The sequence below is a fragment of the Aythya ferina genome (genome assembly GCF_964211825.1).
Source record: "Aythya ferina genome assembly, chromosome: Z".
Taxonomy (NCBI): domain Eukaryota; kingdom Metazoa; phylum Chordata; class Aves; order Anseriformes; family Anatidae; genus Aythya; species Aythya ferina.
This window is the reverse complement of record NC_140299.1, coordinates 27234622-27261090: the sequence shown is the minus strand read 5'-3', so window position 1 is coordinate 27261090 and position 26469 is coordinate 27234622. Positions and strand designations below refer to the sequence as shown.

Genomic DNA, 26469 nt, shown 5'->3' with positions numbered 1-26469 from the left:
ACAGAAGGCTGTGACCCAAGGGATCCTGCGATGCCAGGTGTGGCGCAACCCTCCCGGGAGCAAGACTCATCGGCCTCACCCCAAAACCACCCGAATTTCGGGTGTGCGCCAGACACGGGCCACGTACGCAGGGCTGTGAGGGGCGAGCAGCATCCCTCGCAGCCGGGCAGCAAACACAGCGGCGGGGTTTTGGGAAGCCCATCCCCGAGGGAGCCCCTCAGCCCCGGCGGTCGCCTCAGAGCCGCGGGGCGCCTGACATGGCGTCGCCCGCCCCCTCGCCCTCCTCACGCCCCGGGGGGCTGCCGGACCCCCCTCAGGGATAGCGGGGGAGGCTCAGGGAGACCGAGGCGGGGCTCCCGGCACCGGGGAAGGCGAGGAGGAGGAGGAACAGGAGAAGAAGGTGGAGAAGGAGGCGGTGCCGCCGCAGCCACCACCAGCAGCGCCGCCGCCGCCGCCGCGCCCCAGGGCGGCTGGACTCAGCCCTGCCCCGCGCCGTTGCCACCCAGGTGCGTGGAGCCGGGCGCAGGTGCTTAAATAGCGGCGGCGGCTGAACAACATAAGCTGTCTGGCCAGGTAAGGGGCGCTGGGAAGGGCGGAGGGAGGGAAGGAAAGATGGAGCGAGCTGCCGGCTGTGCGCAGCACCTGCTGCGGTGCGGGGCCGTGCCGCCATGTCGGGGTCCCGCTGCCCCCTGAGAGCGGGCGGGAGGCAGGGCGCGAACATGGCGGGCGGGCGGCCCCCACGCTGAGGGGACGGGGGGAAGGAGGGATGGGGACGGTGCCATGGGGGGACAGCGGCGGCTCCGGCGGAGGGTGCCGGAGGAGGTCTCGTCCTCCTGCTGAGCTCCGTGGGGTGCTGTGTCACCCGGCTGTGCTGCTGTGGTCGCTGTGGGTCCGGCTGCCTTCTGCCTCTGACCCACCTGTGGGTCTGCTGCCACCTGGCTCTCGGCGCTACACACGGGCTGCGCTCGCAGGGCATCGTCCTGCCCCTCTGAGATCCTCTCTGGCCTTTGGGAGACAGTGTGAGGTGGGGTCTTTGGTGGGATGGTGCCTTTCCTGAATGGAGTAGAGCGTAATTGCTTTGTCCATGTGTTGGCTGTGTTTTAGTGCCCAAGGGCAGCATCAAGAAACTCACACAGGAGGGCTCTGGACAGCTTGTGGAGCTTTAGGTCTTCTTGATGGTCACAGGCATCAAAGATCTGTGAGTCTCCTTGCCTGTGCCTTTTGCCAGTCAACGTCCATCAGATCTGTGTGACAGATCCTCCTAGAATTTGCCATAAGCTGCTCTGCCTTGTGTCTGAAGAAAGTCACCTCTGGTTTTAACTGTGTGCTTGGACCTCACATCTATTAATTTTCTACCTGCAATTTTGTACCGTTTGGACCATTTGTAGACCAGCTTCTATTCTAGCCATTTCTCTCTGTAGCCCGCTGGGATTGTAGCTGGCAGCTTCTTAAAGGAGTGTACATGTAGTTGTCTGGCACAGGATAGAAGCCCTGACACGTTGCCGGCTTGTAGTGAGAAGGATCCCTGCTGCACACGTGCCTGGAGACTGTCAGGATTACCCTGTTTTGTGTAACTTCCTACTGAGGGTGTTTTCCAGCACTCTTCCAGGGGCTTAGTCCTGTCCCACCTTTAACACTCAGAACTAACAGAGTGTTACCCTTCTTACATTGTGAACTGGTATAATCATTTTGTCAACTCACATTGGTAGAGTTTCTCTCTGTGACATCCACTGAATGCTTGGAGATTGTTTTGTGCAGCCTTTAAATTTTGCAGATCCTTCTTCTGGAATGTCAGATGCTATGTGAGAACAAAGTCAGGCACTAATTAGTCTGCCTATGTATGAGAGCAAATTGGTTAGATTAGCATCTGCAGAGTTGCTAGTGCTGGTAGTGTTACTGTTGCTTGATAGTAGGAGCCTGATAGTACTTTCAGTTTAATTGGCATTTGCCTGTACCTACACAAGTGATTAAAAATTGTGTTGGGGTGAGGGGGTGGTACATGGGGGGGGGAAAAAGATGGTAAACTCCAATTTACTTTAGGTTGACCAGCTGTGCGCACAGAAAGATAGTTCTGCTGACTGTCAAGAGAGCAGTTTAGGGGAGAAATTGTGTTGTGATAATTGTAGAAAATGTAATAGGTACAGAGTTGTATGTAAATGGAGAAGGGAATTATACAAGGAGTGAGAGGCAGAGCAAGAAGAAGGAGAGAGCCCTCTGGAGTTGTGACATGGAAGTTAAACTGAGCAAAGTTTGGAGGTTTTCCCTCCAGTTAGTTTGTCCTATCAGGATTCATGGTTTTACTTGAAACCAGAAGGAAAAAACATAGAATGGCAGTGGCAACTTTTGCAGGAGGAGGTCAAAATTGGAATTAGGGGTGAAAACAGTTAAAAGCAAAACATCTGAAAGATGGCTTGTGAGTCCATTGAGAGTTGCAGCTGTGGGCTACAGCTAAAAGGGTTAGATATTGTAGTTTCTAAGTAATTGTATAATCTACACCTGGTGATAGAATCATTAAGTTTGGAGGAGACCTTACAAGATCAGCTGGTGCAATTATCCCCCTACCCCAATATCACCCACTAAACCATATCCCTAAGCACCAGGTCTGACCTTTCCATGAACACCCCCAGGGACAGTGACTCCACCACTTTCCTGGGCAACCCGTTCCAATGCCTGACTGAGCTTTCTGAGAAGAAATGTCTCCTCATTTCCAACCTAAATCTGTCCTGGTACAAATTGAGGCCATTCCGTCTTGTACTAAGAGCATGGTCCTTGTGCATGAAAAGATTTGGGTGCATCTGCAAGTGAAATAGCAGAAATAAGGCCTACTCTGGGAGACATAAAACAGAGAGACAGAAGTGTTTTAATTCTTCCAGTGTTTTTTTTTTTTTTTTTTTCTTTTAATCCTCAGTTCCTGAATTCATATGACTGCATGAGGATATCATATTGGTAAGGGAGAGTAAGCATATAGCCCTGGTGTTTGCAGTAGAAATCTTAGAAAAAGTGAACTCTGAAGGGTCAGACAGAAAGCAACCTGTCCCCTTTCTGTAATCAAAATTTGGATTTTTAAATTCTTTGAGCAGTCCATAATGTGGAAGTTGTATCACACATGTTACATCCAGAAAATACAACGTTATTTCCTGTTCTGCATACCTGTCATAGGCCAGGCTTACAAGAGAATAAAGCACTATATCGTTTAAGTTAAGCTCATAACCAGACTTCCCTTACGAGCCACATTTCCAGTTCCTCCTTCCCTCATACCTAACTGTCTCTACACTGTTGAATTTTGTTCCAGCGGTTTCTGACCTGTTATTTCATGTCTGCATTCAAGCTAGGGGTGAATAGGAAGTGAAAACTTCCCCTTGTCAATATGCATTTGGAGACATCTGATCTTGTGGAAGTATTTCAAACACATAGTCAATATAAGCCTTGCTTCTGTCTTAAAGTGCTTCTTGAAACACAAGAAATATGGCTTAATCTTTCATTGGGTTTGCTATTAAAATTTGATGGTAGCACAAATGAAAATTTGTCTGCCCTTGGATTTTGCAGCATAAAATCTGTGGCTTTCATCTTCAAAGCCACAACAGACTGTTCCAAATGTTCCTTCTTTTGTGGCCTGCGAGAATTAAGAAAATATGCACATGCTTCATTTCTAATGTGTGTTTTAACTTAATCTCATAACAACAAGATTAGTGGAGGAGAAACAGGCACTGTGTTGGAGCAAAGAGAACAAATCTCTGGATTTTTCTTTTCAAGGACTAAACACTTGATTTTTTTTTTTTCCACTTCACATTGTTTCCTTTTGTCCTAATTTTCTTGTACTTATTTCCATATTTTCTTCCCTAGAGGGAATTGCAAAGAAAGCATTCAGACTTTTCTCTAATTATAGTGTATTGCTGTTATAATGGTTAATGTGCCTCAACAGCAAAACATCTCAAGACAGTTGTGTCTAAAACTGAGCTTTGTGTGTTTTTGTATTTCAGAGGCCCTTTACTCAGTTTAGTACCCTTGTAGGTCAATAACTCTGAACCAGCTCAAATCAATTATGAAAATGAGGAACAATTTTAGTCATCAGGGAGCAGAGGTAATTATTAGGAAAAAAAAGTAATTTAGGAAGGACCAGTGAAATTGAGGAAGGGGTGACCAACCTAATTATTTTCTCTGTTCGTAAATATATCTGTCAAATTGGTGTGCAATATTAGAAGTACGCTTGGGTGAAGGTCTTCAGTTTGAAATCTATCAAGATTTCTTTATTTTTCTTTTCCTACCCTTACTGCCCTGCATAGCAGCTTTTTCCAAAGTGAAGTCACGAGTAATACTCCTACAATGCTCAATACTATCAAGGCATCAAAAGCAGTGTGGCCAGTAGGACAGGGAGGTGAATGCTTCCCCTCTGCTCTCATGAGTCCCCACCTGGAGTCCTGCATTCAGGCCTGGGGCCCCCAGCACAGGGGGTGACATGGGAGTATTAGAACGAGCCCAGTGGAAGGCTGTGATCATCAAGGGGCTGGAGAACCTCTCCTGTAAGGACAGGCTGAGAGATGGGGCTGTTCAGCCTGGAGAAGGCTCAGGGGACACCTTACAGCAGCCTTTCAGTACCTAAAGGGGACCTACAGGAAAGCTGGGAAGGGGCTCTTTGTTAGGGAGTGTGGTGATAGGACAAGGGGGAATGGCTTTAAACTAAAAGAGGTTAGATCCAGATTAGATGTAAGGAGGAAATTCTTCCAGAGTGGGGAGGCCCTGCCACAGGTTTCCCAGAGGAGCTGTGGATGCCCCATCCCTAGAGGTGTTCAAGGCCAGGCTGGATGGGGCTTTGGGCAACCTGGTCTGTGGGAGGTGTCCCTGCCTGTGTCAGGGGTGTGGATCTAGATGGTGTTTAAGGTCCCTTCCAACCCAAACCATTCTGTGATAAGGGAGCGCCCACTAGCAGTTTTTCAAACCGTTCATAGTAAAGAGAAGTTATTCTCAAAATAGAGAAGAAATACTTGGTATAGCTTATGAATGAACTGACCAGAGTAACGTGTTTCATTAAGGCCCGTCCCTTACTTGTGCTGCTTGAGATAGGCAGACAGGGGACTGCTTCCTGCAGTGGTCGTCCTGCTGCTGTGGAACAGCCTGCTTCCTTGCCCTCCAGGTCTTGTGCTCACTGTGCCTTGTCACCAGCATGCTCTCTGCCTTCTCTCATGCTGCTAGAGGTCCTGTCTGATGTTCAGCAGATCTAGTAACTTCATGTGTATATCTGTACACCCCTTTCTTTAAGTGGGATTCTGCTCTTACAAGTTAAGTGACTCAATAGATTGCCTTATATTGCAGACAGATAATTAGATAATTATGTATTTGAGTGACTAGTGGGTTTTATGGTTATGTTTTGTTTTCATCCCAGTGGGGCACTGCAGTTACTGGGGAGTGACACAGAGCTTGTTGTGGCTGACACATGTTCGACAGTTTGCTTCCAGAAATCACAGAATACTTTGTTTTTCTTGTGGAATAGCTGTTGTTGAGGCATTTGTAAGGAGGAGTCAGTCTAACTTAACTTGTAGCTTCCAGTTGTCTCAGTTCATAGCAGGGCAGTAGAGGAGATGCTGAAGATTACCTGAAGCAGCAAATTAAGCCAGTTACCTGCTTCCATTTTTGACAAACTGCTCCAGTCTGATGTCCTTTGTGGTATTTCCAAGTCACAGACAAAGCCTGTCCTGGGAGACTACTGGTGCAGGGAAGAGAGCAGTGCTGAAACACTGCAGTATGGGCAGGATCAAGTGCCTCCTGCTCCCAGCAGGAGACTGTTTTCTCATGGTGCATCTGGACTTGTGATTTTTCCAGTCTGAAATTCCCCGTGGTTTCAGGTTAGCTCTTGATAGATGGTAGCTGCTTGGACAGATCTCAGTGGTTGCAGCTGTCAACCTGATCCCTGTGTCAGAGCGGTGCAAACTTCCCTATTAGTAATGACATAAGTGAATTTTTTTTCTAGAGCTCACTGAATGGCACTCTGTCCTAATTTTCATTCAGGCTTTCCCTGCTCTGGTATGTCAACATCAGCAGATTGTTGTCTGCATGCACAAAACTGTTACTGGCCTCAGCACTAGCTTCTGTGTTCTGGTTACTTCTGAATCTGAACTCCCACAGGCTGATAGGTCCAGAAGCCTTCTGGGAGCCTGTGGTGTAAAAACCAGATCCTGAGAGAACCCTGGTGTTTGTGTGGTCATTACACCACAGGAGCCACCTTTGTTACTTCTTTTCAAAGCTTTCTTAGAGTGTAGACAAAGAATTTGGAAACAGGGGAGGTTGAAAGGAAGTGTGGGAGTGATACACGTACCAGCTCTGGTTATGGAATCAGTGAAACTTGAAGTACAATCTTTAGCATGGCTTTTTTTTCATTTTCAGAATGGAACCAAAAATCCTCTATGTACTTGCTCTTGTGGTTAAGTAGGACAGGAAGGTGACTTAGGGAGAGAAGCTGCAAAGTCTCTAGTGGCTGTGGAAAAAGAAACAAGATGTACATGCTTTGAAAGGTACGTATTAGAAGATTTACTTGGTAAAAAGGGCCAGTAGTCATCTAAACTCAATTTCATTAAGGTTATTGCTTTCAACACTTGTCACTTCCTACCATATGCTACAGAAATTTCTCCTAGCTTTGTGTTCAAGGGGAAGTTAACCTCACCTTATTCCAAGTATTCAGTCTTTTATGTTAATGTCCCCTTAATCATAAGACTGCATTTCTAAAGAAATAGTTCATTAGTTGTATATCAGCAGTTGTGGGGTGTTACAGTTGTTTTCAGCCTAACTCTGAAGTAAGTTTTGACCCACTGTCTGTATTCAATGGCAACAAACTTCATTAGGCCTTTCATTCCATGACTGCATTACTGCAAAACAGAAAATATACTAAAAGCATGCAATTCGAATAGGTTGAGGAGCAAATGTAGCAGTAAATATTATGTAGCTAGTCCTGCTATTTTTTTTCTTCTTCTGATTTGTGTATTTTCATATTTACAGATCGACTGTAGTTTTCTGCAACTGAATGCTGGCAGGAAAAAATCTGCTTGATTATTCAGTTGTAATGCCTCCAGTGGCTGTTCCTGCACCAGGAGGTGAAAGAAATAATGGACAACATGAGAAAGTTACTTTTTTCTTCTTTGTTTTTGGAGCAGTCTTTCTCTGTGCTGGATTTCTGCTTTTAGTCTTTATTCTACAGTCATGCCCATATGAAACCTTCACTGACTGTAATGGGGTTCTTAAGGCTTCTGGGCCTGTGCTGGTTGTAACTGGCTTGGTTTTTGTTTTATTGGCAAAATCAAGGGCCAGGCTGCATATAAGACAAAGACAATTGCAAAATGAGCAAGTATATGGCCTTGTTTTCTGTCGAGGGAGCTGTCAGTTTGCCCAGTTTCTCATCTTTGGATTCCTATTTCTGACGAGTGGAATGCTAATCAGTATCCTGGGCATTTGGGTTCCTGGCTGCAGCCCTGGTTGGCACAGTGTGCTGCTCAACCAGACTCACAGTTCTGATGTGAACCTCCAGGGCTGTGGATTCCTGTCGCTTCAAGTCTTGGGGCCAATGATTGTGTTTACTGGGTTGTGTTTCTTCGTGATAGCTCATGTTAAAAAACAAAACTTCGGTCTCAGCCAAGGGTCTATTGAAAATGAAGAACATCCTCAGAGCCCTGAATCTTTTCAAGTTACAGCAGGTGGGTAGATGTGTGAACTTCTAATTTGAGCTTGCTTTCTTTCCACTAATGGCTTATTTGTTTATGAATATTACTTGTTTGGGCTATAGGCATGTTGTTTCTGTTCTGTCCAAACAGACAAAGTGGAGTCTTAGAGTTTAAGTTGCTTTGTCTTTTGTTTTCTGTACAATCAATTCAATTACATTTTTCACAACGAGAGAACCTCTTGGCATTAAAAGCAGCATCTGATTGTCTATGGAAAAAAAAAAAAAAAAAAACACATAGTCTGGCACAAATGAATCTAATCTCACTTCCTTTCCTAAAGAATGTAGCTGACAGTGTAAATCATAGGTCTAATGACTTCTGTGACTATATTTGAGACTTACATGTATTTTAGCATGGAGATCTGAACCCCCTAAGCAGGAGAGTCTGATTCATAGGTCTTGTATTGTATTCCCCTGAATAATGGCCAGATCTTGCAGTTAATCTTTCTGATGAAAGATGCTTCTGTTAATTGCAGAATATACTGTGTTTAAATAGTCTATTAGGAGGAAATGCTGTGATCCTGAGTATCACTCTGATTTTAAAGCCCCGTGAATACATAGATTATTCTGGTAACTCTCTAGTTCTCAGGAAGGATTGATGGGTCAATCATAGTATTGCTCAGCTGTAATCTGACAGGACTTGAGGTCCATTATGCACAACTCTTGGCCTTCTGTCTGTCAAATTAATATACTGACCTGTAGCCTGATTATAGCTCAGAAAATGTGAGGGTTTAGCATCAGTTTTCTAGCCACTAGAATAAAAGAAAGGGGCATAGAGAAAAATCAGATTAATTTATTGCCTTTAAAAAACAAAACTAGTGGATTCCTTTTATGCTTCCATTGGAGAGTAAAACTCAAAGGTAGAACAATGAGGCCTGACTGACACAGTCACCACTGTGGCAGAATGTCACCCCACTAGATAACACCCCTTGCCTTACTCGGTGTCTTCAATGCTTCCTGACCTGTCCCTGCAAGCTGCAAAGAAAGAAGTGCCAGGCAGCAGTGAATGTCCATATAAATTATTCAAGCTCAGTGACTGATACAAACTTTGTATTTAGAAAAGAATCCTGAAATATGAAATTGAAATTGGCAGGTACGCTACACAGTACATTTAATACTGAATTATTTATCTATAGCTTTGTGGTACTTGTGTTAATAGTGTGCCTGAGTAACTTGGTAGGGAAACTGTCAAGGCACTCAAAATCTACATGAAGTAGTAATCAGAACCATTCATGACTCAAATACTCTGTTATAGCAGTGAAATAGATACAGGCAGATTCATAAAACTTCTGTTTTAGATACATGAGGAAAAACAATACTTTTCTACCCTTAAATTGAGTCAATGGTAACTGTGGGCTTTGTATTTCCAGTTTCTGAAGACAACCAACAGCAAAGAGGTTTATCTCATAGCTGGAAAACCACCCAGCGGAGTTCTCTAAATGAATTCTTCCATCTATGAATATGCTGTGTCTTCAGTCAGAAATAGTATTACCCCAAAATGCATTCCCAATGTATTTCTGCAGCTCAGAATATATAATAAACTACATGTAGGGTTACTGCACTCTATGTTAAAAGGTAGACAAGTAAAAATACTGTAATTTAAAAGACAGGAGATGTTCTAGGATACATTTAGGAAAAAAAAAACAGGGGTGCTTATTTTTTTCAAAGGCAGTAATTGGTGTTTTTTTCCCCTAGTTGATGCAACAATGGTATTCCCACCTCCACCACCACCTTATTTTGCTGACCCTATGTCACCATCTGTGACACCTTGTCTTATGTCAAGTGGTTTTCCTGCAAGTGAAAATCCTCCACCATACGAATCTATCTTCAATGATGGGTAAGACTTTTCTTGTCTGTTTTTGGAAATGACATTTCTCAAGGTATTCAACACATGTTCTTAAATAACTGTGAATTAAGTCTCTCTAATAGGCACTACAAACTTTTCTACTCTGTTGCTTAACTACAGATACCTTATTTACTTATTTACTGGCACAAATCCTACTATAAAAGAGGAGTTGGGAATCACACTACCAAGTGTCTTCCATAAGGGTTAAAATTTTTAAGTTTGTCACAAGTTAATTTCATCAATAATCTTATATTAGTGGCCTTATTTAGCTACTGCTAGATCAGATTACTTCCGTAGACTCACCAAGAGAAGGTGACCCTGCCAGACTTTAGGAAGCCTCTGTAGAACCAGTGTGATGAACACTTCATGACACCTGTCCAGAGGTCCCATGACCCTGGGAGTGGCACTTTAATGTGTACCGTGCTCCCTGTGACTCTTATTTCATGGCCTTGTGGAAAGGCTCTTGCTGGTCTGCCCTGTTCCTGCTGTGACTGACAGCGTGGTGAGACAGAAGGATGCCTTGATACTGTGGAAGAAGAGCAGGAGACTCCAGGGAGCTTTAAAGGGAGGCTGCAATGCCAACTTCATAACAAGGTGTTGTACCTTCCCCATGTAGCTACTCCCCTATGCCTTGAGCAGAGTGTGATTTGCTAGATGCTGCCACCACCAGGCCTAGGTAGCAAGAATAGCTGATTGAAGAGTCTCCTGCATTATACACATTTTCAGGGACATTTCCCCCTGTGGCTTAGAAGCAGTGGGTTGCTATCGAGGGTGAAAGAGGTTACTGCAAGGCCACATACCAGGAGCTTCAACCAGGTCTGGCCAAAAGCTAGGTACCATATACCCAATTTATTCTCAGGCCCTTAACGATTCAGGACTGAGGAGGTTTTACCCTTTGGAAGGGCCAATGAGTTTGGTTTTAATCTGTGGGTCAGTAGCTTGTGTGAGTCTTGTTCAATGGGATGCCTCTGGTCTACAAGACTATGCAGTATATGAAGCACCATCACTGCAAGAGTCCCTGTACTCCAGATTTCTCTGCTCACATGAGGTAGTGAGTTCCATGACCAGCTGTATTAGCTGTGTGTCTGGTATCAATTCTACATCAGAATTCTATCTTCGCCTTGAAGCAAGCAAGCACAAACCCTTTTCATGTCCAAAGACCTAAGTGCCACAGAGGAGGAGATGGCTTGTGTTAGAATGGTGCCTACTCCTTCCTGCTTATCACACTGTGAAGTTGTCAGTGGCTTATTTCACTCCTAAACATACATATTCAGTGGACAAGAGGGGATGGCCTCAAGTTTGTGCCAGGGGAGGTTTAGGTTGGAAATGAGGAGACATTTCTTCTCAGAAAGAGCAGTAAGGCATTGGAATGGGTTGCATGGTGGAGTCATTGTCGCTGGGTTGTATAAGGAAAGGTTGGATGTGGTTTAGCGGAAGGTATTGGTGATAGGGGGACAGCTGGACAAGATGATCTTGGAGGTCTTTCTCAATCTTAATGATTCTATGAATGCTGTTACTGGGGATGAGGTGACTATGCTCAGTGTTTCCTCACTGAATGCGGAATTGGTGGGGGTATGGATGTACACACAAAACTACAAGTTGGCTCTGGGAGTAAGGCATAAAGAATGAGGAGTTCTTCCCTTGTCTTGGGAAGCAGCTGAAGCAATATGCAGAGGGCCACCTCCAGGGTGAGTTGAGCAGCATGCTAGAATAGTGTGGATGCAACCAATTGGGATCTAGCTGTGATGGTTAGATGGAAGCACTGACTACTTGACTGCTCTCCTTGACTTCCGCTGAACTTAGTAGTCTGGTGTCCTGTTGCTTCTGTTTCTCTGGCTCTGAGCAGGAATGCTACTCCTTATGTCCTAACGGGTTGCTGGAAGGCTTATAAAAATTCAAGTTTCCTTTCATTTAAGGTCTCAAGCAGCTAGGGATTCCTATTTTAGTGATGCAATTCTAAGTCTAGTAACAGTCTTTCATAACAGAAGAGAATAGACTGGTAGACTGCAAAAAGGAAGATACATTAGGAGCAAAGGATCAAAAGATTTAGTAAGATTGCCCTGCCAAAAGCAGCTAATACCCATAAGCCAGGCTGTGATGTGAATGAGAAAGGAGCTTGTTTGCCCTTCCATCTGAAGTAATTGAATTTTTGAGTCATAATGTAACACATAGTATGAAATCCTAATGCCTATGTAAGTTCTTTGCTTCAGGGGTTTTCAGGGAGTGTGTGTGTACATGTATGTTCATGTAAGTCAAGAGTAACTTCACTTTTCACTTGCTATAGAGAAATGAGCTGTATTAATATATGGCTTTGTTTTTACAGAGCACAACTTGCAGATGATGATAGAACAGTTGCTGCTAGAGACTATGAAGCTGCATGTACAATTTCTGGATACAGTTCACTTTCAGATATCTTACCAATGTTCCCCATGTCTCCCTCCTCTGAATCACTTCCAGAAAACGAAGACAAAGTATCGGTAACAAGTAATGAATGTTCTCTGACATCTTCATCTGTTTCCCTAACCACATTGGACACCAGCTCGTAGAGGACTGTCAGCTAGATTCCACTTTTAAATGAAATTGCACTCAGGTTTATGACTTTTGACTCAGATTTATGACTTTTTGACTATTTACATTTTCTAATAAAAGCACTAATATTGTCTGTCTGATCTTTTCATTAACAAGAACGAACCATGAGTTTTTGCTTCAAGAAATACAAGATAATGCTGGACTTCTGAGTGAATATTATGAAGTGATTTAGTTTACTGCAATAATAAGTGTTCATCTTGTTCTGTTACAGCTTCAGTTTCTATATTTAGTTCTTCTTTCTATAAAAGAGGCAGTAAGTAAAGACAAACTTCTTTTACTTCTTTAATTAAAATCTGTTCAGAGCTTCAAAGAAGAAATCATTAAGAAGTGCTTCTATTTCTTTAACTTTTGTGGAAAATACTTCCTTTCAGTCACTGACTGTTTTCTGAGAGCATCACCCATAGGAGTCTTTAAGATGGGGAGCCAATATGTTATAGACAATTTAAGTGGTTACTTCTTCATCTGCCTAGTAACAACCCCTACACAGTTTAATTTAGACCCTCTCTGGTCCTTATGTAAGTATAATCCCCCTGAAAATCAGTTTTAGCCAGCAGTTAAGAGCCCTAAGGCAAGACTGAGGATAGTTAATAGGCTGTCAGTTTAACTGTGGTAATGACTGACTTCAGGGGCATTATACTACTATTAAATACCATCATTTACAGTTTATACAAGCAGTACTGATTAACTTTATGAGAATGAGTATTTTCCACAAGCAGGCATTATTGACCAGCTCCTGCAGGAGATGGTATTTCATGGAAATGCATGTTTTTAACTGACACAGCTCTTTCCTGACCTCTCAGAAATGCAGCCTTCTTCTAGCTCATCTGTCTGTAATTGAAACGTTTTCTTATAGGAGATGATAATTCACAAGGGAGTTGCTTCTGATCTTTGTGTTTTGACTTGACGTGAAACCTGTTGTAACCTCCTAGTTTGAGAAAAAGAGACCTGCAATGGAAGGTGGCAAAGTTTCTATTGGGGCTCCACTCAGTAGGGTGTAATGTTTTTTCCCTGGCTGGGCAGCTGAACTCTACCACAACTCCTCTGTCATTCCATCTCCTAAAAGGAGAAGTGGGAGAAAATACAATGGAAAGGTCTCAGGCATTGAGGTAAAGACAGGAATGTCATTCATCAGTTATCGCATGCGAAAGGGGTGGTGCAGAGGGAGATTAATGAGATGTATTGCCTATCACTGGTAGACTAGAACAGTGTGAAACTAAATGCAAACTACAACTACCTTCTCCTCAGCCACCCTCTTCTACTTCCTACCCCTGAGCAGTGTAGATGAATGGGGCTGTGGTCAGTCCCTAACACTTCGTCTCCACCACTCCTTCACAATCACTCTTTTCCCCTGCTCCCCATGGGGTCCCTCCCACGGGATGCCGTCCTTCCCAAACTGATCCTGTGGGGGCTGCCCACAGACAGCAGCTCTTCAAGCATTGCTCCCACACGGCTCCGTACCACGGGGTCCATCCATCCCCCAGGAGCAAACTGCTGCAGCACGGGTCCCCCATGGGTGGGCGGCAGCTCCCCCCAGGCCCCCTGCTCCTGCGTGGGCTCCTCTCCACGGGCTGCAGCTCCAGCCCGGGGCCTGCTCCTGCAGGGGCTCTCCATGGGCCGCAGCCTCCTCCAGGCCACATCCACCTGCTCCACCGGGGGCTCCTCCACCCATGGGGGGGCTGCAGCGTGGAGAGCTGCTCCATGTGGGACCCATGGGCTTCAGGGGGACAGCCTGCCCCACCAGGGGCCTCTCCACAGCCCACAGGGGAACTGCTGCTGCCTGCCTGCAGCACCTCCTGCCCTCCTGCTGCACCCACCTGGGGGCTGCAGGGCTGGTGCTCACTCCTCTCTCCCAGCTGCTGTAGCACAACATTTTTCCCTTCCTTAAATCTGCTCTCCCAGAGGCCCAACCAGCATCGCTCCCTGGCATGTCTCTGTTCAGCAGCGGGTCCCTTTTGGAGCCATCTGGAGCTGGCTCTGCTCTGACACGGGGCAGCTACAGTCCCCTTCCTACCAAACCTTTGCCACGTAAACCATATTCATGTGGTAAACATTACTGGTGTTAAAACAGCTTGCAAGAGTGGTCTCTGTCTTGTTCAGCTGAGTCTCTGAACACTTGTGTGCTGTGGGACCCCAACCAAACAGGAGTTGTGTTCTACCCTGATGAATTTCAGGGAACCTGTCACAGAATGCTAAGCTTTAATTAGGCATGCAAGTGCACTCCTGTGCCTAGGGAAAGGCAATTGCCTCATATTTCCTATGACCATGCAGAGTACCCACCAGCAGAGTACTTCAGGGAGATACTTACTAACTCCTGCATTTCGCCATTTATTTACACTTTTGTGTCGTCATTCTCTGTCGTGCTGGGGCAGCAATTTTTGCAGCAACACACACACACAACACCAACAAAGACAATGATGGGGAGGTACATTCAGCCAGCAATACAGCTGAAAACCAGTCAGTGAGGCAGGTGTACTTAGCCAGTGACAGAGCTGAGGGAGTTATCAGTGTACATGCAGAGGAATGACCAAGCAGAGCACAGAGAGGGTTTTAATATGTGGAAGTTGGTTACGCTGGTGTGACTCAGCCATGGGACATGTCCACGTGAAGAAGGGGAGCCACAAAGCCAGCAGGTTTTTTTGTTCTTTCCTCCTTCCCTTGATTTTTTTTCCCTTGATAAATGGCTCAGGATTCAAATTAGGATTAAATAAAAAAATAGGATTTATTGAAAGAATATAAAGGAATAGAGGTAAGCAAACAGCGCTGGGTGCACCAGGAGTCTCCGCTCCACCAGGACACACACCAGTTACATCAAGCAGCTGATTTTTATGCTCCTAGACTAATACATATTCATTACTACTTCTAAAAAAAATAGATTATTAAAATTAGCTTCCGGGGTGCAGTCCCTCCTACTGGAGCATGCGCAGTCTCCTCTGGGGGTCTCTAGGGGTCTTCCATGCTGAAGGCTCGCAGTCTTCCTCTCCCTCTTTGTACTTACTGGGCACCATCCCAAGTTTACGGAACATCTTCTTCAAGTCTTGTCTCCCAGCCGCCCTTCAGCTTCTTTCTCCTTCCTCTTTATCTCTCAGCCCCCCCTAACCAGATACCAAAGATCCACATAGTATCCCATAACAGTCACTAGTTGTTATCAGTTGTTCTGAAACTCCCAGACACACGAGTAATTAAAACATTCTTCCCCAGCCATTCACAGACACATCTATAGCAGTGTTAGAAATAGAAGTCCGGAATAACAAAAGCAAACAGGTTCATAAATTTAAGAAGTGATAAATTGACTAGAATGAGGGGGAGACTGGGACACACTGCATCTGTGGTTCAAGAATTAAATTGCCAGTGCAGGGCCCAGAGGCAGACAGGATTCAAACAGAATTGTTCTTTATGGACACGAATTGTTAAAACATTCCTCACAGTAGTAAATTTTTAAAGGACACGGTTCCTCAAATGCCTTCTATAATCCAAGCTATCACCTAATGTCTTACTGTGTTGTTTGTTTTTTCTTTTTAATTGTGTTTCTCACCTGTTTCTTAACAGTGGTGCCCACTGCCCTGTGTGACTTGTGCATACAAAATCTTGTGCGTGTCAAAGGAGTTTGTCTCTGGATCTGTCATGATATTATATAGAGAGTATAGAAGATGAAGTATTTTACCTTAAGGGTCATGTGCAAACAAAGGCCCACATTGGCTTTTTGCTGTTGTCTGAATTACAAATGAACACTCACTCATTTCCCTAGAAGGTTAAAAATCAAAGAGTGATTAATCTAAACAGACATAAATCTTTAATATATCCTTTTTTTTTTTTTTTTTTTTTTCTTCTTCTTTAAAGAATGCAGGCAACATCTGATTGCTAACTGTAAAGTTACTAGCCTTTTCTGCTCTCTACAACTAGCTCAATCAGTTTTTCCCAATATGTATCCAAATGACCACATACATCAAGTAAAGTGTGTTAACCCTGAACTGAAACATAATCTTCCTTCAAGGTTATTGTGTTTTGATCTTCTACTGTAGATCCTGTGTGGATTGCTTTATTTGCAATAAGCACACTGAGTGGAAAGCTGTTGGCCTGGCTCTTCAGCGTCAGCTGAATCCACCTGAATTTCTTGGGAGGGGAAGGTTTACTTACCTTTTAAAATGAAGCTTGTAAACAGAATTTCCTTGTGTATCATCTTGAAAAGATGCCTAGTTTTAGTTCATCTTGCAGCTGTGCAAGCACCTTCTATTTTTGGCTTGGATGGTCATTCCTTTAAAATTCACTCCATAACTTGCTCAACACTGACAGCTAACCAGGCCAGGGTAAGAGTATTTGCTTACTGTGTTGTCAAAATCCATTTCAGCAAGGTCAGAAAATGTGAGTAAAATGCTGGCAGATCTTCATCTACCACTGATGACTACCTCTGCATGAACAGCATTTGTGGGAGGAATTTTTGATGTGGGGAGTAGAAGTGAAATGCCTATATTATAAAGGAAGCAACACCTTGTAAAACTATAAAAGTAGCTTAAAATGATACAGAATAGCATTTTTATTGAGGAAGTGACATACTTTACTATCACACTAATGGTGTTATAACCCCCTTTCTGCCCTAAACGTTAGCTTAAGTGCTTGACATACAAATGCTAGGGAGCAAATCAAGTTGGTTACTGATTCACACTTACTTAAACAGGCAAAGTGGGAGGTAAGGACAGATTATGCTCTTGTAAGTGAAGTTAAGATCTGTCTTCATTGATGTTTGCACTGACATTGCCCAGCTTGTAACTTGAACACAACAATTTTTTGGATATGAGAAAGATTCATAAATACATAAAGGGATAACTCTTCTCTAGGAGAGGTCTTTCTTCTTGCATCACCAGCAGCTAGAAAAATTGAAAACTCTTCTGTGAAAAAATGAAATTACACAAATGTTTCAAATGATGCTGCTTTTAGGATAGCTGCACTTGCTGGAGTGCATCCAGCCCAACCATGTACTTCATTATGCACAGCACTGTATTCCACTACCCCTTTTCCATCCTGTCTCCTAAGAGTCACAGCTTATGAAGCATTTCTGTGTCCAGGCAGACTTTTCTGCCAATACCTCCATGTCTCTGCAGCTAATGTGTCAGCCTTGATCTAGATCTGTGCTCCTTCCTCTGCCATACATGCATCTATCTCTATACTTATACATGGAAATACCTTTGATTTGGTTGGCCTGCTGGCAGGACAACATTCCCTGAGTGTATAACACCACCCTGTAGCTAGATACTGCTGTGGGCAGCTGGCTGAACTGGATCCTTTCTGCATGTTTATGCTCTGAGGCTGGTATTGAAGTAGTACATGGCCACAAGGGTTGAGGCTAATTCATGGTTAGGTGCTAGTCTAACACATGTAATTTGTGTTTTTCTCTAAGGATGCCAAGTATAGTCTCCTTTCTCTAGGAAAAAGGTCTCTCTGGGTCAAATCATTAACTCCTCGATCTCCCTCTAACTGATAATCTCATTATGGAGTTATATCTTATACCTTCTCTTCTAAAAGCTGATCAGTGTGCAGTACCACAGTATAACTTGTTTTTATTTTTTTATGGCACCTTTTGGACGTTCTGTGGCTAAATGTCTGATTCTATTACAGGCATGTAAGAAATAAAACCTTACTATGACAGTGATAATGTGAACAACCTTGTAAGAACTGGTAGCAGATGGAGAAGAGAAAGGAAGGATTAAGTGTAGACCCATTGGTGTTTGTTAGGATGACTCTTGAAACTGGTTAGAGAACTAAGAAGGTACAGAGCAGTACAGAAAACCTGCTTCCAGCAGCAAACATTGCAGGGTAAGACTTGTATTCATGATAGAAAATTATGCAAAGGAACAGAAAATAACGCAGTGGTTGGATTCAGGTGTAAGGTCCCTGAAGCAGACCAGAGCAATACTGCAGTGAGACCTGAAAATTATCTGTTTTGAAAAAGGATCCTGAAACAAACATAGGAGTCACTTGAAGATAGTGGGGATGTAGTCTCCAATTTATCTGTTTGACAAAAGTGATACCAATACTCTGCGTGACACTGCACTGGAATAAAACCAGAAAGGTTTTTAGAAAATTCATTCACTTCCACCTCCTGGGTTTCACAAGACCATTTTCATTCATTTAGCAGTTACTCCAGGTAAAAGGGATACATTTAGTAAATCACCATCTGTGAGTTCCCAGAACATCCACTTACTTGGCAAAGGAAAGTACTGGACTTATAAAATCAATGCGATCTGGTAATCTCTTAAGACCTTGACAGCTGCCTGAATACAACATGGGTACTCTGTGGGAAAATAATGGGAGAAACATAGGGAGGGTTAGAGAAAATTATACCTTACAGGTAAAGAGGGTGCTATTTACAGGGAAAGGTATAATTTTAATTTAGATCTTGCTGTACCAGACATCCAATTTCTGAAGTTCAAGTGACAAGCAGTCTTAGAAGAAACCACCTTCATTTTCCAGCCCTGCTGTGCCCTTGCTCAGTGACTGATAAGCCATGTCCTAGGCCAGAGACAAGGAATGTAACCCATGGGATGGTGCAACACCTGAGCTGGAAATCTCTGGCTCCAGCTAGCGTCTAAGTACCACTGCACAGGACTGAGGAAGAGCTCTGGCACAAAGGTGTTGCAAATAACAGTTGTAGAGTTCCTTAGTGGCTGTGAGTAGAAAGGTGATATTACATCTCTGTATACCATTAGTTAGGCAGTGAATGTGATACATGTACTGCTTTAAAAAGGATGTTGGAAAGCCTGGAAGATTCAGCAAACAGGGACTGGAATGATTCACGGCATGGAAAAATCTGGCTTGCAGAGAGCAGCAACAAAAGCTCATTCCAGTTATTTTACCAAATATAAATTTGAAGATTATTTATTTTGGGGGGGGTCTAATTACCACATTAGCCAATTTGTCTACAATTACCAATGTTACCTTACCTAATGTTTTAGCTCTTTCTGAGTTGGAGTGATATGAAACCACTAACACTGAAATCCCTAGGCTTTGCTCAGGTGGTGCGTGGAGTCCTGACGAGACTTGGTGCTGGGAGCAGGTCTGATCTTCAGTGCATTTGTCAGAAAATTTGTTGACACCCTCACTAACAGAAGAGACATAATACTGACTTTGGAAACTTCACAGATTATTTATTTATTTGTTTGTTTGTTTATTTATTTATTTATTTATTTTAAAGGAGTCCAGTATTAATATTCTGCAAAATCTGTCTACTGACAACTAAGAAGAAAAAGACATATCTGCAGATGTATTCAGCATCAGTTCTGAGAGCACTTATTTTGGTGAGCAGCCAAGTTCAGAACTGATATGAATGCACAATAGGCTAAGGGCACTTTCGTCAGTTTTGAAGAAGCAGTCTGAAAGAAGGTGAGTTTTCTAGTTCTAGAGCTATTTTTATTTTATAAATCTCAGGATAAGCTTGCTTCCCCAGAGCTGCTGGTAGCAGGAAATAGCATTATATGTTCTACCTCCTGAGGAGTAATCTCTGTACTGCATGTGCTCCCCTGCTATGCTAATCAAAACAGATTGAGTAGTGGAAGATTTTTCCTCCGTAAGGAATTGCACAAAGATGTTCTACTGGAGCACTCCAAGAGCAATTCACTCTGAAACCACAAGGAAACAGAAATCTCAACATTCAATTAATCCATCTTTTTAATATTTCAGATACAAATAAGCAATGCTGGTGTATCCTTGATTAGGACTTGGTCCTGCTGTGGTGTTTTCTTCAATGGTAGAAGGCTGGGACACCCTTCTGCCCACAGATCAGGTAGGTGCAGAGTACAAACCAGCTGCTGCCAGGACACTGGTTAATCCTGACATAATTACAATGCCAGTTTCAACTGTGGAGCCCCAGGAATTCAGGAAAAAAGTGGGTTCTGCAAGCCACACAGTACTGTCAGAAGGGAATTCCAACAGAACAATTAATTTTGGTGCAAATGTAACATTCTGGGTATTTTTGAATACAGAATTTACCTTAGAGGACAAGATCCCTTGCTCTACCATGTTCCAGGAGAGGTTTTCTCATCCCTGCAGCTGTGCACCATACAGTGCAGGGGGGATTTACTCAGCTTAAACTCTGAGGAACGGATGGCAATCCCACAACAACAACAACAACAACAACAACAACAACAACAACAACAACAACAACAAAAATGTCTACAATTAAGGGGAAATTACAGAGTAATTATTCTACCTTCAAACAGCTGAAAAGGCTTTGTCTGGCTGGAAATAACTGCTCTCCCATAGCCAGCAGTTCTCTCAGGCTGCTCAGCACTCACTGCCCTGCTCCCCTTTACCCTACCACCCACCCACTACTCCCTCTTGGCACACCATCAGAAAGTTTTCTTTGATATTTGTGTAAACCATGGAAGGTCTGGCCTGCAGAACCAGCTGCAGCAGGGGTCTGGGCACATCTACAAAGGTCACCGACGGCGGTGGCCGTGTATTTCCCTGCAGACCCGGGTTGCCGGAGTAGTGGCCCGAGGAGAGGGAGTGAGTTGTTGCAGTGCTGCTGGCCGAATGTGTGCAGCCCATATGTTGGATGCCTCAGCTGGCAGGGGGGGGGCGGGAGAAGCTGTGGGGACCTCAGCTTCCTTTCTCTCCCATCTGGCATGGGCACAGCGAGGAAGGATCAGTGGGTGCCAAATTAAAGAAGGGGATAAACAAAGGGATTAGTAGCCACGCAAGGGTGAAGCCGTTTCGGAAGCAATGGTGGTAATTCAAGAAGTCTTTAATGGTCGCTTCAGGCTTCACTTCTCAGACCTTTATTCTTCTAAGCAAAGTTTATTCCTTCACATGATGGACTCTGTTAACCATACACACACAATGTTCTTGTATAATTAACCCGAACCTTTGACTTTAAATGCTCTGCGAAGTCCTTTACAAACCCCCTTTCTCTTGAGAAAGGAGATACCTGGTATTTGGTAATGGAGCAGAACAACAGCAATGTAGAAGATTTCTCCTTGAACGTGTTTTCTGTCGCTCCTTACCAGCCAAATAGGTCTGATGTCCTGGTGTCAGATGGAGACAAAGCTGGTGCCACTTTGCTTTTCTCAGGTGTGTTTTTGGGACTGGTGGGGATCACTTTCACTGTGATGGGATGGATAAAATACGATGGCATTACTCACCTGGAGTGGACCCAGTTACTAGGGCCTATTCTGCTGTCTGTCGGAGTGACTTTTATCCTGATTGCTGTCTGCAAGTTTAACATGCTTACGTGCAAGCCCTGCAAAGAAAGAGAGGAAAACACATCAGACATCGACCAGGCCACAGGCGGACAGTCCTTCGTGTTCACCGGGATTAACCAGCCCATAACTTTTCATGGTGCCACCGTGGTACAGTACATCCCCCCGCCTTACCCATCTCAGGAAGGCATCACTGTGAATACAGGATACCTGCACCCTGTGCTCGGCTGCTGCAGTGCAGCTCCCTCCACTGCCTCCCCGATCCCCAGCCCAGGCTCTGCTCACTTCTGCCCGGCCTATCCTCTGGACAACCCAGCTTTTACTGGAGACGAGAGCTACACCAGTTTTATTGCAGAGAATACGAGGAACCAAAGGTACGTCTTCTGAAATTTCCTGGTACAGCTGAACATAAATTTCTGAGAATTTCTTTAAGTGTTGAGTACAATTTCAAAGGAAACAAAAGCTAGTCCAGTGTGTTGTCCTTCAGACTTCTTTGTTGTTGTTTTGTTTCCTTTTTTTTTTTTTTTTTTTTCCCCTTTGTTAGGAATATTTGTTGAGTAAAGGTCAGAGAGACATACTTTTTTTTTTTTTTTTCTTTTCTTTTCTGGGAAGCACTTTTGTTCAAATAGAATTCACTTATGAATCCTTTTAATTTTCAACCTACTGAATCTCTTGTTATTTTCAAAGATATTAGTGCATATGCTCCTGTACAACTGCTTTTTTGTTTCTTTGTGTGTTTTTAATGCTGATTTACTGCGTTCAGAAGATTGTTATTCTATGTCCACTCAAACAGAATCACAATACAAGAGTGAATGCACAAACAGCATTTTCACAGCAGTGAAAGTCAGTTCAGTACCAGATGATCTCCCTGCTGACTACGGCTGGTCACTACTCTTTGCCACCCTAGCGACCTTCCAGCCTTTATTCTTATCCTACTTTTGAGGTACAAACAAGATCACAGGTGTTACAGAGCAACGGGAAACTACTTTAATCAGACATAAAATAATTCTATACAGACTGTTAAGGGAAAATATTCTAATTACAGGATTTACTCAGAATTATATCCTGCCTAGAAATTAAGTCACTGAGTTCATTATCAAAGTCTGTTTGCAAAACTGCTGACTGACTCATCATTCTCAGCACCACGTGCAACAGGCAGAGACAACGTGAAAACAAAGGTCACCTCTTGACATTTTTACTCTACACAAATAATACAGTAAATAGCTGAATTACAGTAAAACTTCATCTTGTAGCATTTTCTCGAGCAAAACTCCCACTGAAGCCGAGAAGCACTTTGCTCAGATAAGGCTGACAGGAAACTGAATTATGGTTACTTGTATGCTTTGTGTTTGCTAAATACTTTTTGTGTCTCCTTCTCTTCCTATTTTCAGGTCAGAGGACAGTGCCAGTGAGCCAGAAGAGCTGCTGGAAGACTACACCTGTGAAGATTTGTCACCTCCTCGTTATGAGGAAATTTACCCACTATCTTAATAAAGTAACTATGGACAACCGCACTTCTGAGAGACACCAGCTTTATAATCCCCATGAATCTTTTCCTTAGCACTTGCATGATAAGCAAGTGTAAGCAAAATCTTGGTCCTGTGTGTGGTTGAGTATTGTTGAAGGTACTTAACCAACCCCTTCTTTTTCTTCCTCAAGCTATTTTCTTCCTTGCTATGCAGCCTAAATAGCAAAACTATTAAACTGAGAGATTTAAATCCATGCTAGGGTTCCCAAACAAAGAGTCTGAATTTCAGACTTGCTGAAAACAATGCAAACAATGAACACACAGGATGTTTGTGGAAGGTCACGATTGCTCCTGGACCTTCAGCATCATTGGAATACACTTGATTTATTTTTGATGTATTCTTCCTCTTGATTCCTTGGAAATCTTCAAAAATGTCTGCATGCCTGATCTACAGAAGTGCCTATAAGGTCTTAATTCAGCCTGATTCCTTAGACTAGCTTACTCACTCATAAGTCCAGTCCACACATTCAATCTTCTCTGCTTGCTTCCCCTGTATGAGCCAGTCCTGCGGGCATTTTCAGAGTACCCTGCTTGAATCAGAGCATCCTGGAAGAGAGAAAATAAAAACAGTGCCTTATGCCCATTTTTACACAGACCCCTAAGAGATCCTGCCTGCATTGGATTCACTTCCATTCTCTGCCTGATGGAGCACAAAGCACTGTCTCCCACCAAGGGCCCTAATAATTAATTAGTTAACACCACAAAACGGCACTTTTCTGAAGTCTTGACACTGGTGCATGGTCCTACCAGTTTTTAAGGTTTTAGCTATGACCAGCTGCACCCTAATTCTGCAGGAGAGTTGTAATGGGACACCTTCTACACCTCTTCTTTCTTCATTGTGGGTCTTAGGCACAGAACTCAGGCTGTAGATTCTCCAAGAGCATCAAGGCAACTACCTGTCTTAGTGAATTTTCTTGATCAAGTTCGACTTGCAACACCAACATGGTTCTAGACGTTTTATCCACAAACAGATTAACAAGATCTGACAAGGAAAAGAGGTGCATAATCTCTGATATCAGCATGGAGGTCCTCAGAATCTTTGTTCAGGAGCTGTCCAAAGCACAGGGCAATGGCCAGGAAAATGCCATGAGTCCTTCTGTTTTTATTTTGTATTTTCACACATTTAAATTCTGCTCTTGAGTGTGCCCAGAAGTGCCCCAGTACAGCTGGACAAGTCAACATCTATCTACCTTATGCAGGAGCCCAACAGGTTTGCCAACCTCTCTTGAAGGGCTCAACCCAAAAGCTTTTCCCAGCCCACACATGTTAGAGCAGGCACGACACAACGTGCTGCTGGGGGGAACGGTCAGATTCCAAGGCAACCAAGTGGTGTGCATGCAGGCCAGTCTCCTGGTCTTATAGCTTCTCTGAAAGCAAGAATTGTGTTTTGGATGCTTTCCCTTGCTTGAAAACAAAACTGTCTCAGGTTCTGCCTGCTGTCATCAGTCTGTGAGGACTTCTGGGGGCTGGAGGAGCACAGGCAGGTCTTGGAGTGCCCCTGCAGCCTCGCTGGCTGTCATGAGATGTAGCTCAGGCTAGAGAGGTGCATCCAGAATGTTGTCCCTCTCCAGATGCACATCAACCTCCCTGTCCTGCCTGTTTAGAGCATGCCAAGAAAATAAGCCTTTTTGGAGGGGTGCAAGAGACAATCAGCTACAAAAGTGTTGTGCTCTGTGGTGCAGGAAATGGCACCGAGGGGTCACGTTTGGGACACAGTATTAAAGCTGACTCAAAAGCTGGATTAGCAACAGCAGCAGCAGCTTCCAGACAGTCTCTGCAGTGTGCGAGGTTTCTCTCACCAGGGAAATATGGGACAGGCTGACTTTCGGCAGCACTCGACCAGGTGCCAGCAGGTAGCATGTGAAGCTGGAGCAGGGCCAGCACTCTGCGCGATCTCTGTGGGACTGAGCGAGAGAACAGGAGGACTAAAAATAAGCATGAGGCTCCCCTGTGGGAATCTCTTGCTCCTCTTCCAGAGTGTGCGTGGAGGTGAACCCGGCCGCCGCAGCAGGCAGCTGGAAGGCCCCGGGTCCCGTGGGCAGGCGCCTGCACTTAGCACGGAGTTCTGCTGGCCCTGGCAGGCACCGCGAGAGCACAGAGGTCAGGCGTGGTGAATCCAATTGCAGGATCAGGATCAAAATTTCTGCCTGGCCCTCCTCCCCCACAGCAAGAAAATGCCTTCTGTCACAAACCACGGACCTTTGCTGCTGGCTTTTTTTTTTTTTTTTTTTTTCCCAAATGCATGACATAAACATGTTTCATGAGGTAGTCATGGCTTTATTTTCATGACACCTGACTGTACTGCCAGAGTAAATATGGGAAATCCAGATTGTCCTGCGGACTCCATATTGGTTTTAAAGTTTACTTTTATAGACACTAAGCCTGTTGGGAGTCCCAAGTTTGTTGTTGTTGTTTTTTGGTTGGTTTTGTTGTTTTTTTTTTCTGGATAGAAAAATAACTAAATAAATGTTAATAGCTATGTATTAAAATAATCTTGACCCATCAGATGATTTGTCTGGATTCTGTTGGTGTGTTTTACTGCTGCATAGCTATTTGAGAAACTCCATTCTGATGATATTTCCTCACTGTTCTGATTGTTATTTTATCTTTATTTTATTTTATTTTAGTTTAGTTTAGTTTAGTTTAGTTATTTTAGCTTAGTTTAGTAGTTTAGTTTAGTTATTTTATTTTATTTTATTTTATGAATAGGGCAATATTCTATGAAGGCTTTTCTTCTTACTCTTCTTTCCACCTTCTAATATCATCCTTTTTCCTATTTTAACTTTTTTTTTTTTTTTTATCTTTACAAGTTTATTTTCTTTTGCCCTTTGCTCTGAATATTACAATATCTTTCTGCCCTATGGTGAGTGAAAGAATAAACCCATTTGGCCAGACCTTCAACCCAGGTAACCTGACAAGGCCTCTCTGGATGATACCAGTTTAACTCCTCAGAGCACCCAGAAGATTACATTGGGAGATTTTGTTAACACACTTTTCATTTAAAATACTGCTCCTTAAGCAAAATTACCCCTTCTCTCAAGTTGTCTGCAGTGCTGTTGCAGATCCATAGAATTACACTTTATTAGAGTTAGATGTGTCTTGAATTCCAGCCATAGAAAGTTTTATGTGATTATCCAAACCATGCAATATCGAGTGATTTACTGGGATTTTCCCTAATATGATTCCATTTATACCATTTTGACCATAAGCTAGCTATTTATGAAATTGGTACCGATGTGCCCATCAGCATGAAGCTGAGCCCAACCTATTTATCACAGTAAAAGTCTCTAGGGATTGGAATGTCTCCAGATGCTGAATGCCACTTGCCATTATTTAGATAACATCTACATCTCAGCTCTGCTTTCTAACATCACACCATTGCTGTGGTATCTGTGAGGAGCCACCATAGCCAAGGTGTTCTTTCTCACAGCACTTTCTCACAAAACCCTACTTTCACCCAATGATGCTCCTGTGCATGTGCCCACATACACATGCAGGAAAGCCTGAAAAGGTGCCCAAAAGGAGCTGAATCGCCTGAAGAAGTGCTGAAATCCTCCCAGGCAACATCTTTAAATAGCACCAGGATTTAGGAAACCGGGGTCTCAGGGCCAGG

The 26469-nt window shown here is 43.7% G+C and overlaps 2 protein-coding genes across 2 annotated transcripts; both read left to right on the top strand.

The window, feature by feature from the left end:
• Positions 1-379: 379 nt before the first annotated feature.
• TMEM171 (transmembrane protein 171) lies at positions 380-12210 on the top strand. Its single transcript, XM_084503242.1, has 5 exons — positions 380-573; positions 6379-6506; positions 6988-7679; positions 9398-9539; positions 11872-12210. The coding sequence occupies exons 3-5, from the start codon at positions 7013-7015 to the stop codon at positions 12092-12094; spliced, it is 1032 nt and encodes a 343-aa protein (XP_084359368.1). The 5' UTR covers positions 380-573; positions 6379-6506; positions 6988-7012; the 3' UTR covers positions 12095-12210.
• Positions 12211-20837: 8627 nt separating this feature from the next.
• On the top strand, positions 20838-23740 carry TMEM174 (transmembrane protein 174). The gene is made up of 2 exons (XM_084503303.1): positions 20838-21702; positions 22720-23740. The coding sequence occupies exons 1-2, from the start codon at positions 21071-21073 to the stop codon at positions 22817-22819; spliced, it is 732 nt and encodes a 243-aa protein (XP_084359429.1). The 5' UTR covers positions 20838-21070; the 3' UTR covers positions 22820-23740.
• The last annotated feature ends 2729 nt before the right edge of the window (positions 23741-26469 follow it).

Excerpts from the sequence above, each read along its gene's own strand:
- TMEM171 (XM_084503242.1), top strand. The coding sequence starts at position 7,013 with ATGCTGGCAGGAAAAAATCTGCTTGATTATTCAGTTGTAATGCCTCCA. Across the intron at positions 7,680-9,397 it reads ATCTTTTCAAGTTACAGCAG|TTGATGCAACAATGGTATTC; the intron begins GTGGGTAGATGT and ends TTTTTCCCCTAG. Across the intron at positions 9,540-11,871 it reads GAATCTATCTTCAATGATGG|AGCACAACTTGCAGATGATG; the intron begins GTAAGACTTTTC and ends TTGTTTTTACAG.
- TMEM174 (XM_084503303.1), top strand. The coding sequence starts at position 21,071 with ATGGAGCAGAACAACAGCAATGTAGAAGATTTCTCCTTGAACGTGTTT. Across the intron at positions 21,703-22,719 it reads GAGAATACGAGGAACCAAAG|GTCAGAGGACAGTGCCAGTG; the intron begins GTACGTCTTCTG and ends TCCTATTTTCAG.